The sequence below is a fragment of the Ovis canadensis genome, chromosome 17 (genome assembly GCF_042477335.2).
Source record: "Ovis canadensis isolate MfBH-ARS-UI-01 breed Bighorn chromosome 17, ARS-UI_OviCan_v2, whole genome shotgun sequence".
In the NCBI taxonomy this organism is placed as follows: Eukaryota; Metazoa; Chordata; class Mammalia; order Artiodactyla; family Bovidae; genus Ovis; species Ovis canadensis.
Window position 1 is genome coordinate 81,975,497 of NC_091261.1, and position 17,742 is coordinate 81,993,238.

The 17,742-nt window shown below is 63.0% G+C and overlaps 1 protein-coding gene across 7 annotated transcripts; it reads right to left on the reverse strand.

The window, feature by feature from the left end:
- Positions 1–1,005: 1,005 nt before the first annotated feature.
- Positions 1,006–16,339, reverse strand: RAB36 (RAB36, member RAS oncogene family). 7 transcript variants are annotated; one of them, XM_069558404.1, is made up of 13 exons: positions 16,210–16,339; positions 15,462–15,543; positions 11,283–11,374; positions 10,713–10,778; positions 10,219–10,320; positions 9,555–9,619; positions 8,173–8,224; positions 7,469–7,550; positions 7,152–7,242; positions 5,371–5,490; positions 3,773–5,227; positions 3,351–3,659; positions 2,120–2,627 (listed from the first exon to the last, which is right to left on the reverse strand). In XM_069558404.1, exons 2-11 carry the CDS (start codon positions 15,528–15,530, stop codon positions 5,163–5,165), a joined length of 804 nt encoding a protein of 267 aa, XP_069414505.1. In that variant the 5' UTR covers positions 15,531–15,543; positions 16,210–16,339; the 3' UTR covers positions 2,120–2,627; positions 3,351–3,659; positions 3,773–5,162. The 7 variants fall into 7 exon arrangements, with proteins under 7 accessions (XP_069414502.1, XP_069414503.1, XP_069414505.1 ...); XM_069558405.1 differs by having other exon boundaries at positions 2,120–2,387; positions 16,210–16,332; XM_069558406.1 differs by lacking the exon at positions 10,713–10,778 and having other exon boundaries at positions 16,210–16,319.
- Positions 16,340–17,742: the final 1,403 nt, after the last annotated feature.

Here is a 17,742-nt window from a genome sequence, read left to right on the forward strand (position 1 = left end):
TGGGCCGCTCGCGCCTGCTTCCCCGGGCGTTAGCGGGAGAACCAGAAAGCACACACACGCCCGCCCCCACCTCATGAGGGTTCTCTTAGCCGCCCACCCCTCCAGCTCCGGTGCCACCCAAAGCGGATGCCCTGACGTCTCATCTAGAGGGAACGGAGCGGCCTGGCTGGGCTTCAGGTCTCTCCCCCGGCCTTGGCAGTTCCCTTCCCCTCCTCTGTGAGCCGGTTTTTCTCACGTGGAACAGTGTTGTGAGCACCGTGCGGAAGCTGCCCGGAGGGGGCAACCATAAAGCCTGCGCTGCTCCTCCCGCGGTCGCCTTTCACGTTGGTGCCCTGGGGGCCTGGCAGGAAAAGCCCCGGGGCTGTGGGGGGCGGGGAGGGGGACTGGCAGGCGCTTCCAGGCACGGCTCCCTGCAGGCGCTCCGCGCTCTGCTGTGTCCACCCTCGCACTCCTCTGCCCAGCGGACAGGGCCCCGAGGGTTAAAAAAAAAAAAAAAAGCCTGTTTTTTATCTGAGGAAGGAGAGCTTGAGGCCCTGACTTGGCGGCCAGCAGAGCCAGGCAGGAACCCCAGCATCGTTCACATCCTGAACACCTCTTCAAGTCGGGAGTAACAAACCCTGGCCTCCCCGCCCATGGCACACAGCAGCTCACCGACCCATTAGAACCTTCCTCCCGAAACCCCGCTAGTGGATCTGGCAGAACCAGAACCCAATGCCTCTGGAACCCCATTCCCTGGCCGTCAGCAGGGAGAATCCCAAAAGCATAAACTGGTTTTTTTTCCCTTGCTAACAGAGTCCCTGAGTTTCCAGGGGGTACTTGTGGGTTCATCTGGGACAATATCATTAAGCACCGGGGAAGAAAAAAATACTTTGGGGGGGGAGCTGGTTTGCAGGCCCCCAACTTGGCCCCGCCTTAAATCTGTGTGCTTGGAAGCTGGCACTGCAGGTGGGGGTTGCGCACCCTGTTCTGTTCGCAGAGCAAGTGGCTTGCTGGGCACAAGGACACTGCGAGATAGCAGAACAGTTTCTTCTGGCCCCAAGGACATTCCTCTCCTCCCCAGAGTCTCCCCCGGAAGCACCTCCCCCCCACCCCGCCCGAGGTCTCTGCTCCTTCCCCATGAGCTTTCTTATCATCCCTCCCTCCAGAGAAAGGGAGGGCAGAGGAGGAACGTGGAATCCGTATCCATTAACAGTCTGCGATCCCCTCTCAGTGTGTGTTCCCAGCTAGATCTAAACTTCCGAAGACAGAGATCTGTCTGTCTTGTTCCCCAGTGAACACTCAGTGCTTACGACAAAACAGGTGTTCCATCAGTCCTGCCCCGGGGGGAAGAGGCAGTGGTGAGCACAGGGGAGGGAGGAAGGGGTGAGGCGGGCAGAGCCAGGCCGCGGCAGAGGCCCAGGAGCTGTGTGAGTGGGCATCCCAGAGGACACAGAGGTCTGGGGAAGGCTGGCTGGCGGGGGCGACGTCTGAGCTGGTCCTGGAGATGGGGACGGACAGGCAAAGATGGGGAGAGTTCGGAGGTCCGGGTGTGTTTGAGAAAGAGCTAGGTTAGGGGCCAGGCTGGTGTAGACTGCAGGAGGTCAGATCTGGGGTTTCACTCACGAAAACCATCATCACCATCAGTTAACAAACATTTCCATCGCTCCCGACATTTTTTTTTTTCCATCCCAAAACTAAAATGGGACAGGAAAGTGGGATTGTCGGTGATATTTCCCCGTTTCCACTTCCATCATTTTCCGGGACAAAGCTCTATAATTCATTTCAAAAGCTCAAAAGCTCTCTCACACACACACACACAAACACACACACGCACACCCTCATGTACCCTCAGCAGCAGCCCTAGGGGTTCTTGAACCCAAGACCAGGTTCGCGCAAGCCCCTCCCCAAAGGCTACCTGGTCCCTTTGCTGCAATGAGCCGCTGAGACTTGACAGCCCCCTCTGCTGGACAGAACTCAGAACTTCCGAAGCCGCAGAACCTGGGGGATGGAAACTCGTCAAGGGAATATGACGCTGGAATATTATTTGACCATCAAAGAAAATGCAGTGCCCGTGCATGCTGAATACCCACGGACCTTGAAAGCATTACGCCAAGGAAAAGAAACCAGGCATAACAGGCCGCACATTGTATGACTCCGTTTACATGAAATGCCCAAGCCTCTGGAGACAGAAAGGCTGGTGGTCACCTGGGGGCCGAGGGAGGGGAGGCGTGGGGAGGGACTGCCGACGGCCTCACACAGCAGGAAGGGGGGCTGCGTTTCGCTGCTTCTCTGCTCTGTGTGAGCCCTCATCCCCACCAGCTTTGGGGGCCAGAGGAGGGCTCCCTTCAGGCGGGGATGTGGCCTCACGACCCCCCAGCTGTCATCCATCATCCTTCAGCCCCAGGGAGCTGCAGGCAAGAGTGGGACACGGGGGTGATCGATGCCGCTGTGCCGTAGCCCTGCCCGTGGCGCTGTGCTGGAGGGCGCCTGCCGGGGCGCCTGCTGCAGGCCCCCAGCCCCGGCCCAGGGGAGCAGGGTCTCTGCAGGGCTTCACAGGCCCCGGGCTCTGAGTGAGCGAGCCGTGGACCTTTCCTCCCCTCTTGGCTGGAACTCCCCCGCCTTCTGCCGAATCAACTATTGATGAGGCCCTGCAGCGGAGGGTGGGGGTGCAGATCCCGGGGAGCCCCTCAGCAGCTGTTTCCAGCCTCGCAGAGACTGCAGGGGCCTGGACAAGATGGGCTAGTTCCTGAAGGCCTGGCCGGCGACACAGTCCGGGCCATGGCTTCCTGTGGTCAGAGACCTAGGGCACCCTTGGGCGGGGTGGGGGGATGCCACCCTTCCGTTGGGGACCAGGGGGTGGCGGGAGGGGCCTGTGAAGAGCGGCCTGTGGACGGAAGGCCCCACCCTGCTCCCTCCTGGGGATGCAGGCTCAGACAGGTGGCCAGGGGCCCGGAATGCCAGGCGGATGTCTGGATGAGGGTTGGAGGCCTGGGAGGAGGCTGCGGGACCCCACGCTACTCCCCATCGGCCTGACACACGGAGAGTGGTGGGGAGGCCGCCGCAGATGGCAGGGGAACCCGGGGCTGCTGGGCACGCGTCGTGTCGTCTTGGGGCCCCCAGCTCCCCCGCCCCGTCTCCAGGAACACGGAAGGCTCAGAGGACGAGGGTCCTCTCTGAGCTTCGGCTGCTTCTGAAAGCTCCCGCGCCCCACACCCGCTCTTGTCTCTGCCCCGGGACTCCTGGGTCCCGAGCGCCTTCTACAGCTCACAGGCCAGGAAGGCCCGACCCCGCCCCCCACCGCCCCCCCTCAGGTTCCTATCTGCGTGACTGTGAGCGGAGCGGGCCCCCCGCCCATCGCCACGTCCCCTTACCTCCATCTCTGGCGACCTCAGGCGTCCGCCTCACGTGCCCAAGGCCCTCAGGAGCCCACGGTCCCTTGGGAGAGGGCTGGGTCCCGTCGCCAGGCTGAAGGGGAGTTCTGGACGCATCCAAGGCCCCCGTTTCCTCCAGACGCCTTGGAAGTGCTCGCACACAGCCCTGCGGCGGCACCCAGACACGTCACTGTCTCTGTGGACTTGTGGGATCAGTGGGCCCACGGCCGCTTCAGAAGAGACGCCGTAACAGCTGGACACACTCGGGGGGCCACAGGAGGAGAGTTTCCCGCCAGGCAGCTTAGAGGGCTGGGTGCACACAAGACGGTGGTCCTGGCTCAGGGGCCAGTGACAGCTGGACACAGTCCCCAGTGCGGGGGGGAGGGAGCCGGGAGGATGCCAGCCCACCTGAGCAGACTCACCCGTCCCGACGCTGTCTCTCATGTGCCCCAAACCCGGACCTGGAGAAGCCAAGGTTGGGTCTGGTGGGCCAGCCCACGGGAGGCCCAGCTAGGTCTCTGCGGGGAATCCCGAGCGTGGGAAGCTGCCGCTGTGAGGACGGTCACCTCAGTGAAAAGAAGCGAAAAGCCGACTGTCCCAGGGCTGGGCGGCCTGAACAGAGTCTGGCCCATCTGCAGGAAGTCAAATCTACAGCCCTGAAGGGACACACAGACTCGCCCAGCCTGGGAGGAAGAAGGCCACCCGTGGGCCAGGGAGAGGTCACACTGGTTTCACAGCAAACAAGGAGCAGGAGGCCTACACTGCTTACGTCGGGCCCACAGGAGGCACCTCCCTGGAGGCTGAGCCCTGTGCTGCCCCATCTCACAAGGCGAATTTGCAGTTCCTGCAGGAGTGCTTTATGCAAAGGAGTACCCTCTGTCCACGAAAAGGAGAGCTGGAGACGTGGGCCACCAGCTGCCCGAGAAACGCTTGCGGTCCCCGAGGACGGAGGCCAGACGTGCGCCCCCCCGTGGCTGTGGGGTGGGGGCTCAGTAGGCCCCGTGGAGGAGCCCCACAGCAGCCTGGAGGGGGCCGGGCACTCTGGGCGGGAGCTGGGGCGGGGAGGCCAGGGCGCCCGCCTGTTCCGGGAGTCAGGAGGGCTGTGGAGACGGGGCGCCTGCCTGCAGGTGCTGGAGAAACCCCGATGTGCTGCAGAGATGTGGGGCTATCATGGGGGTCCCCAGAGACCTGCGTGCGGCACCTTGTCCCCAGGCAAGTGGGAGAGAGGGGCCGGGGGTGGGCAGGGGTGTGTGTGGCCCGTTCTGCCCATCCTCGGCCCCTGACCCGGGGGGCAGGATGTCACGGGTCATGGTGGAGCCACAGGTGGCCCCTCGGTGGCCAGAGAGGGGACCCACAAGTCCACGGCGAAGGGACGGTGGACGGCAAGGCCCAGCCCTGCTCACAGAAGAGTCGGGGCCGGGAGAGAAACCCGGCTTTCCCTGGGCTTCCACTGACCTGCCTCGGCCCCTGAGATGAGGGGGACTCCGAGGCCAACCCAGGAAGGCTGGGGAGGGGCCTGGGGAGCCCCAACTGTGCCCGGGGTCTGGGACCCGGGAGATAGGTGCTGTGCCTGAAGTCCTGAGCCTCTGTGGCTGGGGCTGACGGGCAACTCTGTAGGTGCAACTGGCCTTCCAGCACGGGCCCCTGGGGGGCAGTGGGGGCCCTCTCTGGCTCCCGCCCCGCTATGGAGAGGAGGAGACGGGGGGGGGGCCTGGGGCTCAGCGCGGTGGGCGCCCCGCGCCCCCCTCTGTGTCCCGGACGCAGCACCAGCACGCTTCGTGGAGGGTGGGGAGGCCTCTGCCGCAGGCCTGGCTAACAGCAACTCAGGCTGGAGGACCTCCTGTTGTTCGGGGTCTCGGGTGGACATCCCTCCATCCCTGCAGCAAGAGGAGAAGTCACCTGGTGTCGACCGGGCACCTGAGCTGGCTGGCAGGCGGAGTCTCGGTCGAGTCTCGGCAGAGGTTGGTGGATGCAGATGTTGGGCGTGAGCCCCTCCCCGGCCCGGGGGCCGTGCACGTACGGATGAGGTCCCCGCCGCCGACCTGCAGCGGGGCGCTGCTCCTCAGCTCCAAGTCCTTCAGTACCGAGCGCTCAAAGGCCAGGGCTGCCACGCGGCTGAAAAACGCCTTCACGTTCTCCCCTGCGGGCACGGGACAGTCATGACCCCCACCTGCAAGCACCCTCTCGGGGGCAGGGGGAGCTGGTGGGGCAGGAGGCAGGACGCTCCCTTCCCTGGGCAGGGGACAGGCTCCCGACCCGGCGATTAGCCCTGGCCGCTCCTGACAACCTCTGAGCCTTGGTTTCCAGGCATCTAGTCTTTTAATCGGGCTTTCCAGGTGGCGCTAGTGGTAAAGAACCTGCCTGCCAGTGCAGAGACTTGAGTCATGGGTTAAATCCCTGGGTTGGGAAGATCCCCTGGAGGAGGGGCATGGCAACATACTCCAATATTCTTGTCTGGAGAATCCCATGGACAGAGGAGCCTGGCGGGCTGCAGTCCATGGGGTTGCAAAGAGTCAGACATGCCTGAAGCGACTTAGCATGCACTGTTTCAATCAATCACGGCTGAATGCCCGCAGGCCAGGTGCTGGGCTGTGCAGAGATCACAAGTGGGCCTGCTTTCTCGTCACCTTTCTGCATCTGTCCAGCGGGCAGCCACGAGGATTAGTGCCCCTGGCCCCCACGTGGAGCCTTTTGTGCCTCCTCCTCCAGGAGGACAAGGCCACCCATCGGGGCACAGGGCCAGGTGAAGCCCTCGACACGCACACTGCATCTGTGCAGTTAACACCCTATACAACCGCGCAAGGCAGTCCTGCTTGGTCCACAAGGAGCTCTCTGGGAATGGGCTGTTACTCCGATAAGAGAGTGGGTTCTCACAGACTTGGCGGTGCCCTCAGGAAGGGGCAGAGGGAACTGGGCACGGCCACCACTTTGTGCTGGACCGGAGGAGGTGGTGCTTCCACCCGCACCCCGGGCAGGCGTCCACGGTGGCCCCTCCCCTGGGGTAAGGACTCCGAGGTATAATTCCTGAGTGCCCACAGCCTTGGCGCCTGCCGTGCGCCAGGCACTTCGAGTTGTTTCATTCCATCCCAACAACCCGTTTGCAAAGTCTGTTCTTTGCTTCTGTGCGTTCGCTCGTTTTTCCTCAGTGAATCCTGTCTTTTATCATAAAAAGCGTGTTTTCCAGTGTTCTTGCCTGGAGAATCCCAGGGACGGGGGAGCCTGGTGGGCTGCCGTCTCTGGGGTCGCACAGAGCTGGACACGACTGAAGCGACTTAGCAGCAGCAGCATTAAAAATACAAGAGTGATGGCATCGCCCCACTTCCCGGGTAAGGATGCTGAGGCTCAGAGACGTTGGGGGCTGCGGTAAGCGGCGCCCGTGTGTGTGGTCAGCTCGGGCGCAGGGGAACCAGTGAAGCCAGAGCCGGCGGGGGCGTGGCCGCTGTCTCAGCGCCTTCTCTGAAGACGGCCGGGAAGGGAGGGACCCGTCAGCGGGCCCTTCCAGCGCGCATCCGTCCCGCGGGCGCAGCTCGGCCCGCGGGCGCTCAGCCGCGATTGGTTGACACCGTGCGCGCTACGCCGTCAGGCGGGGCCTCCCGCCCGCATCGGGTAGGGGCGGGCCGACGCTGCGGCTCCAGGTGGGGCTGCCCCTGCCTGCCTGAGATGCCGCGGGATCGCCAGGGACCTGCCCACGCGCAGGAGTAGGGGTCTCCCTGGAGAGCGCGGCTGTGCCGCTCCTCCCCCCACGGGCCGGGCCCCCGCCCCCGATCGCCAGGCCGCGGCGGCAGCCCCGCAGCCACTCACCGGTCTTGGCCGACACGGACCAGTACTCAGCCTGCATCTCGTTGGCCAGGCGCACGGCCTCCGCCTCCGCCTGCTCGCACGCGGCCCCTGACTGGGGGAAGCGCCCTGCTGACCCAGCACCCTCGTCCCCCTCCCCGGCCCCGCGCGGGGACGCCCAGCCTAGGCACCCGCCTGGAGGTGATCCCGGGCGGGTCTGAGCTCCAGCGTCCCTCCCTGACTGGACGGGGATCGGGGACCGAGAGCTCCCGCCTAGGCCCTGGGGGTCACCCTCTTCTCCGCATCCCCCGAGGCCGCCTGGCCTGCCTGGCTCCGCTCACCAGCAGGTCCTTCTTGGTCCCCACAAGGAACAGGAAGCAGGCGCCCGGCTCGTTCTCCCTCAGCGCGTCCTCCAGCCATTGCCTGGAACGCGGGTGACAGGCTGGGATGGACCCACCCCACCCCGAGCAGTCGAGGGAGCCCGGGGCCCCCCCAGGGCCGGGGGTGCCGTGAGGGGATGTGGACCAAGGGCGTCTCCAGTGGGTGGGGACGCAGGAGCGTCAGGGACTCGGAGCCCCGCGGCGTCCCACACCCTGGGTCGGTCCCGCGCTGCCACCAACGGGACTGACCAGCCCGGCTCCCCTCACAGGGCTGCAGACGCAGCTGTGAACGCCCCAAACCAAAGTCAGGGGCGGGGGGCTCTGGCCCATCAGCCAACGACCCCCGGCTCTCACCCAGATCTCGGCCCAAGACAGCAAGTGCCCAGTGGTATCCCCACGCCTGGGGCCCAGGAGCGGTGAGGACGCCAGGCCCTTCCCCCCAAACTGGCTTTCAAGCTGAGCCCTGAAGTCAACGCGGGCCGCTCTGCACTGGCCGAGCATAACCGCAGCCGCGCCGCCGCCGCCCCGTGGGCAGCTGGTGCTGACCGGCCAGCCTGGTCAGTGGGATTGGGCTGCACGCGCCGTTGGGCTACAGCTCGTGGCCCAGGGTTGGGGAGCCCTCCAGGAAGCCTCCCCAGGGAGGGGGCCACCGAGCCCGGACTTGCCTGCTGTGCTCCAGGGTCTGCACGTCGGTGAGGTCAAAGGCCGTGATGATCACTGCGCGCACGGGGGTGGGGGGGTGGGCGGAAGCCGGGGGAAGCCAGTGAGCAGCAGGTAGGCAGACGGTGTGACAAGGGGGCTCCCACACAACTGTCCTGGGGGACCCCTCAGGCAGCAGCCCTGAACCCGTGGCATGGGGACTCAGTCCCCACCCCTCTGATCTGCACCCAGCAGCCCAGCCGCAGTGGGGCCCAGGGAGGCAAGGTGAGCCCCCTGCCTCAAAGTTTCTCTGCCTCTGACAGCTGTGGGGCGCGCAGGGGAGGCCTGGACCGCTGAGAGGTCAAGCGTGACCTGGCGGGGACCGACCATGGCCACCTCGGGCCCTCAGGGTGGCCAAGGGGATTAAGCTGGAGCGGCGGTGGGAGAGCTCTGGGACCAACTTCCCACGCTGGCGGCTGGGGCTGAGCGGCCACGAGCGCCAAGCAGCTTCGGGGCCCTGGCGGAGAGGCAGGCTCGGGGCGGGGGGTCCTGGTAGTGCAGCCCCCCACCCTCAACCCCTCTGTCACTGCCCTGCCTGCTCCCATTTGCCCTGGGTGGCCGCACGCCGGCTGCCCCCGGCCCCGCCCAGCCTGGGGGCCAGCTCGAAGGAGCACGCTGATGATGGTGGTAACCGAGGCCGGGAGGCTGCCTGCCAGGCTTATTCCTGGGGGTGGGGGCGCACACCAGCCCCCCACCCCGAGAAGAGGCCACAGTGGGCTTGGCAGAGCTGTCACTCCAGCCACAGCTTCCTGGCTTTGCTCTGCTCCAGCCTTCGTGAATGCGTGACTTCTGACAGCAGCAGAGGGGATGCTGCCGTGCCTCGTCGCCTGAGTCTGGACGGGACGCCTGCGACCCCGGGCCCCCGCCTCCCACAGGAACCCTCTCCCTCGTCTTCCTGGTCTCGGTCGGGGCTATACTGCCACCGCCTGCTGCTCGGGAGGCCTGCCCAATGCTGGGGTGCCCTCAGCATGGAGGCAGTGGTCAAGGAGCCCCGCTGGTCTCCACGGTGTGTTGGGGTGGCGGGCACCCCCTCTCCTCCCTTCTGGCCAAGCCCCGGCCCCGCTCTTCTCTGTGGGGTCTCTGCCCAAACACTCCCCCCCCGAGCATCTTTCTGAGCTGAAACTGGGGTTGAGACCTTCAGTGGCAGAGCACGCGCCACCCAGGGCCCCCTAGAGCGTGTGGCAGGTGCCCGCCCAGGCCCGGCTGGAAGGCCAGGACTGGCCCCCCTATGCTTCCTCCGTGGCTCTCGGAAGACCCAGCTTCTCAGGGTGAGCCCGGCCGGGAGTTCAGGGGGACCCCCAGCTGCACGTGGTTGAGGCCCCGCCGATGGCAGTAGCCAGCCACTCACCCTGGGCACCCCGGTAGTAGGCAGATGCGATGCACTTGAACTTCTCCTGCCCTGCGGTGTCCCAGCTGTGCCGTGGCCGAAAGAGAGAGGGAGACCAAGAGGCGGCAGGTTTGGCTATGCTCGTGGGGTCTCAGCCAGCAGGCTCATGGGACCCCCCGGCGGGAGACCCAGAGCCCTTCCCAGCAGCACGGACATTGGGAAGTGCCTGCTGCCAGCCCCCACCTGCTCTTGATCCCTTCCTAGGGTGTGCCCCCCGTGGTGTAGGGAGAAGACAGAGAGACGGAGAGAGGCAGGGGGAGGCGAGCAAGGGCAGGGGTAGGGGGATGTCCAGCCCCAGGAAGGCCTGGGGGCCACGTGACCTCCGCTAGAGCCTTGCACGCTGGGACCAGTTTTGGCCCCGTTTTCCAGGCGTAAACAGCGGCTCAGAGGCCTGAAGTGACTTGCTGGAAGCCATGCCCAGGCCCGGTGCGTGGGATCAGAGGGACACGAGGCGCATGGGGTAGAGGGTGTGGGTGTGCCTGGGGCCTGGGTCTGCAGAAGCGGGAAGCCCAGCCTCACACAGCTGGCCGAGGCCTCCTGCTCCCTTCCTGGGGCCTTCCCCGGGGTTTCCACAAAGCCCGCCGATGACCGTCAGGAGACGCGCAGGCAGACGCCAGCCGCTTACATCTGAAGGCTGAAGGGGGTTCCAGCGACCTCAAAGCGCTCGATCTCGAAGTCCACCCCAATGGTGGCCTTGTAGTCATGGTCGAAGACATTCTTGCAGAACCTGTGGGACCCGGGAAGCTGTCAGAGGCCACGCGTGGGGGCTGCAGGCCACGGGAAGCCCGCCCGCGCGGGGAGGCCCGGTGGCGGTGGCCACAAGGACGGGCCACAGGCGGATGAAGCCGCCAGCAAGAGCTCCGTGGCAGAGGCTGCCGCAGCCAGAGGCCGCAAGTGGGGGTCAGGATGGGGAGAGGCCCATGCCCGCCGGCAGGGGGGCGGGGGACTGCCTGACCATCGCCAGGCTCCCAGGAGGCCACGCTCTCTGCACGCCTGCTGTCTCCCCGATTTCCTGCACCCCCTCCCAGCGGCCACACGGTCTCTGCTGTGACCTGGGACTGGGCCTCCCAGGCAGGCCTGACAGCGGTGCTGGGAGGGAGGGGGTGGCCGGCCGCGCACCTGTGGATGAGGCTGGTCTTGCCCACGTAGAGATCGCCGACCACCACCACCTTGGAGAGTCTGAGCCTGAGAGGGGCGTGGCGTGGTCTCGCAGGCGTGGTCACGAGGGGACCCTCACACACACGGGCCCCTCCTTCCCCGCAGTCCCCATTCGTGACGGGGACAGGCCACCCGTGAGACGCTCTGCGGTGTGTGCCCCCCTCGCTGGCCCAGGGGAGGGGCAGAGGGCCTCCGTACCCCTGACCCCACCAGGCCCACGTCCCTGTTGTAAGAATCATAAATGTGCACCACGGGAGGCTGAGTCCTGGGCGGAGGGGCAGGCGTGGTGGGGACTCAGAGGCAGCCCTGGGGCCCCAACACTAAGGCTGAAGCCCGAGGGAACAGCCGTGCTCAGACCTCAGGCACTGGCCTCCCCAAGGGCAGAGAGGGTCCTGCGGCAGGTGAGGCGGGATGACCGGCCCAGTGGTGCCTGGGCCGGCCGGGCTGGCACTCACGCGGTCCGCTGTCCGAGGACCACGTCTGCCTCCACGTGCTCCTCTCCCCACCCTCCCCCGCGGGGACAGCGCTCACCCTATGGTCCCCGTGTTCCCGCGCTGGCAGGCGGCGCTGACCTGCCCGTGGAAGTGCTCCCGGAGCTGCAGGCAGGCAGCGGGCGTGTACCACTGCAGAGAGACAGACAGGCAGCCACGTCCCCCTGCAGAGCTCCGAAGCAGGAGCTGGTGGCTTACTTCCCAGGGTCCCCTCCCTCCCCTTCCAAGCCTCCGTCAGGTCCCTCCTTGTCAGCACCTCCCAGGCTCCAAGGCTGTAATATGCCAGGGAGCCCAGGCAGGGACCCAGAGAGCTGGGTCTTGTTGGAGGAGGGGAGCTGTGCCCTTGCTGTGGGTGCGTCACACCTCTCTCCCCTCTGGTGAGAGGAGGGGCGGGCTGTAAGGACCCTTTTAGCACCAAGACCCTCCTTCGCTTTCTACTACGAATTTCTGATGCTGCTTTCTTTTTTTTTAAAATATGCATATTCGTGCATGGAAAATGTCCTAGAAAGCACTTGCTTCGTCCACATTTTTCGGAAGGCAGGACCGAATAGTGGCCTGAGAGCACGGACCCTCAGGTGCTGTGTGACCCTGGCCAGCTGCCTCACGTCTGGGAACTGCAGCTTCTGCATCTGGAAACCTTTCGAGACTTGGGGGCGTGAATGAGGTCGTGTTTGTAAAGCCGCCAGCGCAGAGCTGGCCTGGCACATGCATGCTGGGTGCTCAGCAAAGACGCCCCGACACTCGGGGAATGCACGTTTGTTCCACAGGCTGAAAACAAATCATATTAAACAAAGTGAAAGTCGCTCAGTCGTCTCCGACCCTTTGCGACCCCAAGGACTGTAGCTCCCCGAGCTCTTCTGACCGTGGAATTCTCCAGGCAAGAAGAGCCATTTCCTTCCTCCAGGACATCTTCCCGACCCAGGGATCGAAGCCGGGCCTCCCGCACGGCAGGCAGATTGTTTACCCTCTGAGCCACCAGGGAAGCCCAAACAAACGGTTTTGCGGTCCGATTGGCCGAGGCTAAGTGTAGGGAGTGGCCGGGGCATGGGCGGAGCCTCGCTGCCAACGGCGGCTGTGCTTTGCAGTCCGATTGGCCGAGGCTACGTGGGGCGTGGCCGGAGCATGGGCGGAGCCTCGCTGCGTTCCGCAGCTGCGCTCTGCTGTGGCCCCGCCACCTCCGTCGCCCTGGCCGGCGGCTCTCTGCCCTGGCCCACCTGCCCCTCGCCCGGTGTGACTGCACCAGGGCAGCGAGGAGAGGGAAGGAGCTTTGCAGAGGGCGAATGCGGGGCCTCATGGAGCCCACGTCCTCAGCTGTGCGGTGGGGGCACTCTCGCAGCGCCTCTTGGTCTGCGGGCTGCAGGGGCAGACGGGCAGCTCAGGCAAGCGCTCAGCCCAGGGCCACGGCCACGCGGAGGTGGGTGGGCCTTCTTCTCGGGAAGGCTGGCTGCTTTTCTGTCCGCTTCTCTCCCTGTCGGCATCAAGTCGCGGGAGGTGATGCGGCGGGTGAGGGATGCGGCGCGACCGAGACGCGGCGGTCAGGAGAGGGGGCCCACCACTAGTCCAAAAGCAATAAGGAACCTGGCCGTGCAGTGCGGCAGGAAGAAAGGCAGCCAAGACCCGACACAAAATAATGCAGTTCAGCTCGTGATGGTAATGAGCCAATGGAAGGACGCAGCCTGGCGCCCGCCAAGAGAAGGAAGATGTAGAAATGTTGGGGACAGAATGAAGAGGGGGAAAGAACAAGATAAAACGATGCAGTGGATCCCAGATTCTTCCTAAGAGAAAAGCGTTTTCAAATGTACTGTTTTTGTTGTCCTGAATAAAAGCTAGGAATTTCTTTTCAAGAAAACTTACAGCTTAAAAATAACTTTCGGGTGTGTGTTTTTTTAAACAGTGATAAAACTTCCTGATAGGCAGTATTAATTCTATGTCACGTTGATATATTGCAGGTTAATGCGTAATACGGGCTTCCTAGATGGCTCAGTGCTAAAAAGTACACCTGCCGAGGCAGGAGATGCAGGTTTGATCCCTGGGTCGGAAAGATCCCCTGGAATAGGGAATGGGAACCCACTCCAGTGTTCTTGCCTGGAAAATTACGTGGATGGAGGAGCCTGGCAGGCTACAGTCCATGGGGCCGCATAAAGTTAGACATGACTGAGCGACTGATCACGCACTGCACCACTCGGGATGCAGATTAGAGAAGTGTGCTAGAGAAGGCTGGTGGGCCCTGCACACAGGGAGGTCAGACACGTGGGATGAAGGAAGGACCGGCCCGCCTGACCGCAGACTCTTCAGGCCCGAAGTGCTGTGTCCCCCGGGTGCGGGTAAACCTGGCCACAAGCAGACGGCAGAGAATCTCACCTTCTGTGGAAGCAGAGGTGCCCCAGGCTGCCCCCCCAGGGCGGGGGACAGTCAGAGCTTGGAGTCAGCCATGGTCCGGCCAAGTCTGGGCTGCCCCACGCACAGCTGTGTGACCCCTGGCAGGCAGCCCTCCCTACCTCTCTGAGCCTTGCTATCACGCTCTGTAATTGAGGTCCTTCATCCCATGAGACCTGTGCCAGCCACCCCTCCCCTCCTTCAGCTCTTCAGCCCCTTCATCCCCGGCCACCACTGACAAGGGAAGCAGTGGCTGGGCCTCTGATGAGATGGCAAGTCTTTCGGGAGCCATCCACCAGTCAGAGGCACCGAGGCTCTGTGCGAGCTGGAGACAGAACTCAGAAGAGAGGAAGCAAGAGACGGGGAGGAAGAAGCGCTGCGGACCCCAAGCGCCCACAGTCTGCCCTCCTCCCCCACCGGCCTGAGCACAGATTTCAAGACTCAGAAGGGAGGCGTTCTCCCGCACACAGGGCGGCGACCACAGACAGCAGGGTCTCAAGCGTGCTTCTGCCGGAGAAGGCAATGGCACCCCACTCCAGTACTCTTGGATGGAGGAGCCTGGTGGGCTGCAGTCCATGGGGTCGCTAAGAGTCGGACACGACTGAGCGACTTCACTTTGACTTCTCACTTTCATGCACTGGAAAAGGCAATGGCACCCCACTCCAGTACTCTTGGACGGAGGAGCCTGGTGGGCTGCCGTCTACAGGGTCGCACAGAGTCGGACACGACTGAGCGACTTAGCAGCAGCAGCAAGCGTGCTTCCAGACTCTCTGCGTGTGGAAGCAAACGCGCGTGCAAGTGCTTCTTCTCTTCTGCACCTTTCTCACATCTGGCGCTCAAGCACTTACTTTGGCCCTCATCATCACGCATCAGCCCGAGAGGTGCTCGTCTCTCCTGCGCCTGTGTCAGGAAGCAGCATTTGCTGTCCTAAGTGGCCCCCTCTCGCGGACATCGTGTTGTGTCTGACCTGTGTTACAAACTGCTGCAGAACCTGGCCCTGAGCGGCGGCGAGCAGAGAGTAGGTGGAGCCTCTGCCGGGCTGGGAGACCCTGGTCCTCCCAGCCACTTCAGGTTGTATGGATTTGTGTCCCCTGCTGTGATTAAGGATGGATTTTAAGATAGCTGTGAGTTTTCAGTAGGGACAGAGGGCAGAAAGGTAAGGCGTGAGAGCCTTTGATTTGGTCCCAGGAAACTGGAGGAACTGTTCAGTAATCTAATAATAATTTTAAAATACTGATTGATTTTTGGCTGGGTTGGATCTTAGTTGCAGGCAGGGTCATTGTAGCTTCACAATGGGCCTAGTTGCTCCAAGGCATATGGGATCTTAGTTCCCGGGCCAGGGATCAAACCCGCGTCCCCTGCATTGGAAGGTGGATTCTTAACTACTGGACCACCAGGGAACCCCTGATAATGTAATAATTATAATGAGAAAAGCAGCAACCACCACCTGGGCAAGAGACCCGTTTACCGTGAACCGGGTGTCCAAAGTGAGCAGAGCTATCCTTGTGGGCCAGCAGCTCTGAGAGGTTGAGTAACTTGTCCGGGGTCACACAGCTTAATGACACGCAGGGTTCACACCACTGTCTGACTGCAAAGTCTGTGCTCTTAACCTCCACGTCACACTGCCTTCTAGTGTCACCTTTCACCTGCCAGCCCACCTTGGGCAAGTCCATGCCAAGCTCCTCAAGAACTCTGCTGAGTCCCTGGGGTCTATCGGCGAGGGACTGGCCTCCTGATTCACCTGCCTTGCTCCCGGGGGTGAGCGAGGCGGGGAAAGCTGGGTTGCGGGCATGCTGTCCCTGGAGCAGTGCACACATCAAGGGCTGGCCTCAGGCCTCCCTACCTTAGGGAAGCTGCTGATGATGCGGTCCCGGCTCACAGAGGGCCCCAAAGGTGTCAGGGAGGACCTCATCCTTCCAGGAATCCTGTGCCCCCAACAGGGGAAAAAGAGGGTTAGGGAGTCCCTGGGGATTCCCCAGAGTTGATGCTGAGCATGGCTGTAGCTTTGAAAACAGTCCAAGCCTCCCTCTCCGTCGGGACTGTCAGGGGCCATCTCCCAGCCTGCAGGCAGTGTGTGCAGGGGGTGGGGGCGCAGGCCTGCGGCCCGGCCTGGGAGGGCTGGAGACCTGGGTCTGCCGCCAGCTGCCCTGCCGGGAGTGGCCCCTCCCTGAGCGCAGCGCTGGGCTCTGAGGGACTGCGGCACAGCAGGGACCCAGAGTCCCGGCAGAGAGAAGAGTAGGGAGGGGGTCCCCACTCCTGGCCTCAAGGGATGAAGGCTCTGGGTGCGCCGGGCCCTTAGGGCTCAGCCCACAGCGTTTCCCAGAAGCACCCCGCCCGGCGCTGGGCCCCTCCCGCCGATATCCACAGGCCCGGGTCTCCTCCTCCGGCTCACCGCCCGCCCCACTGAGTGGCCTCGATCGAGGCCTGTGCTCCTCCGCATCGGATCCTCCCTCTCCAGACCAGCTCTTGGGGGCCGGGGTGGGCGGTCAGGAGATGAGAAGCCCCGGGGGCCCTGGCCGCGTTCAGATCGTGAGGTGGGAGGGTATCACGCGGGCTGGCGAGGGGGACAACCCAAGGGGAGTCTGACTGACCTGCGGCCGCTGACACAGCTCCTGGCGCTGCCTAGTCCCGGAGGGTCGGGAGGCCGCGATCACCATGGCAACGAGCACCCCGCGGGCCCCGTCTGCTTGCGACGAATCCTGGACGCTGGGGGCGGGGCTCACAGCCGAAAGAGTCCCGCCAGCGCCCTGCGCCGCCATCACCATAGCAACCAGAGCCTCGCGGAGACTGGGACGCCGACCCAGAGCGGCGATCACCATGGCAACGAGGGCGGGGGCTGATGGGCGTGGTCAGGGCGGCCAGAGGTGGGGCCTGGGCGGGGCTGACCGTGGAGAGACTTGCGCACCTGACTTCCCGACGTCACCATGGTAGGGGAGAGGATTAAGTGTTTATTTTCATAGTATGTCAAATATGAATTTTTTCTGGTTATCTAAATATTTTGTGTTTTGCTTTATATCTAGTATGAGATCCCTTGACTCCTTCCTATCACATCCCATGTCTGATCTATCAGTAAATCCTGTAGGTTTTACCCTGAAAAATTGACCAGTATCTTCTCTCTCCATCGCACTTTCACTGAGCTCGCGATGGTCCCAAGCATCATCGTCTTCTCTCCCCTTAACTGGCCTCCCCACCTTCCATCCTCGCTCCTACCCTCTTCCCAGTTCCGCGGTCCCCGGGGACCCCTCGTTAAGACACAGATGAGATTATGTCAGTCCGGCTGCAAACGCTCCGGCGCCTCCTCATCGTCCTCAGAATAATAAGTCTTTCCAGGAGCCCAAGAGGCCCCTCGTGATTTGCCCCATTTCTTCTCTTAGCTCGCCCCCTACTGCTTCCCGCCTCCCCTCCCCCGCCCCCCACACGCTCCACTGGCCTCCTTGCTGTTCAACACGCCAGGCACCGGGGATGCTTGCTCTGTCTGTCTCCTAGGCCTGGAATGCCCTGTCCCCAGACAGCCACGTTGCTCAGACGTCACCTCTAGATGAGACGCCCTATTGACAAACGCTGCATCCCTCCAGCCCCTTCTGCTCTATTTCTCCCAGGCACTTCCTGTTTCTAACAGATTATATAACTTCCTGTTCGTGTGGACTGTCTGTCTCCCTCCACTGAGCGCAGTGAGAGCAGGGGTTCAGCCCCTCCACTGGCTGCATCGGCAAAATGCCTGCACATAAGCAGCGTGGAGTGAGTGTTACATGAGAGAAGGAATATTGCACTTAAGAAAGGAAGTGGAGAACACTGTTTGAAGTATGCTGGCATTACATTAAAAGGCAAATAAATTGTATTTACTTGTATCACTGTAGTGTATCCCTGGAAAGACTCTAGTGGGTCGTACAGATGAGGACAATCCGTTGGCTGGGCACCAAGGAGGGAAGGAGACACACTCTCATACGCTTGGGATTTTACTCTATGTGCATATATCATCTATTTGGGAAATAACTCAAATGAAAAAAACATCTGGAACTCAGAGAATACAATAACAGCCTCCATCTGGGCCCTTCAGGTCAGCCGCCTTTCCCAGACACCTCCTCCTCTCTGTAGTCGCGGCTAAGACAGGACTCTCGCTGTAC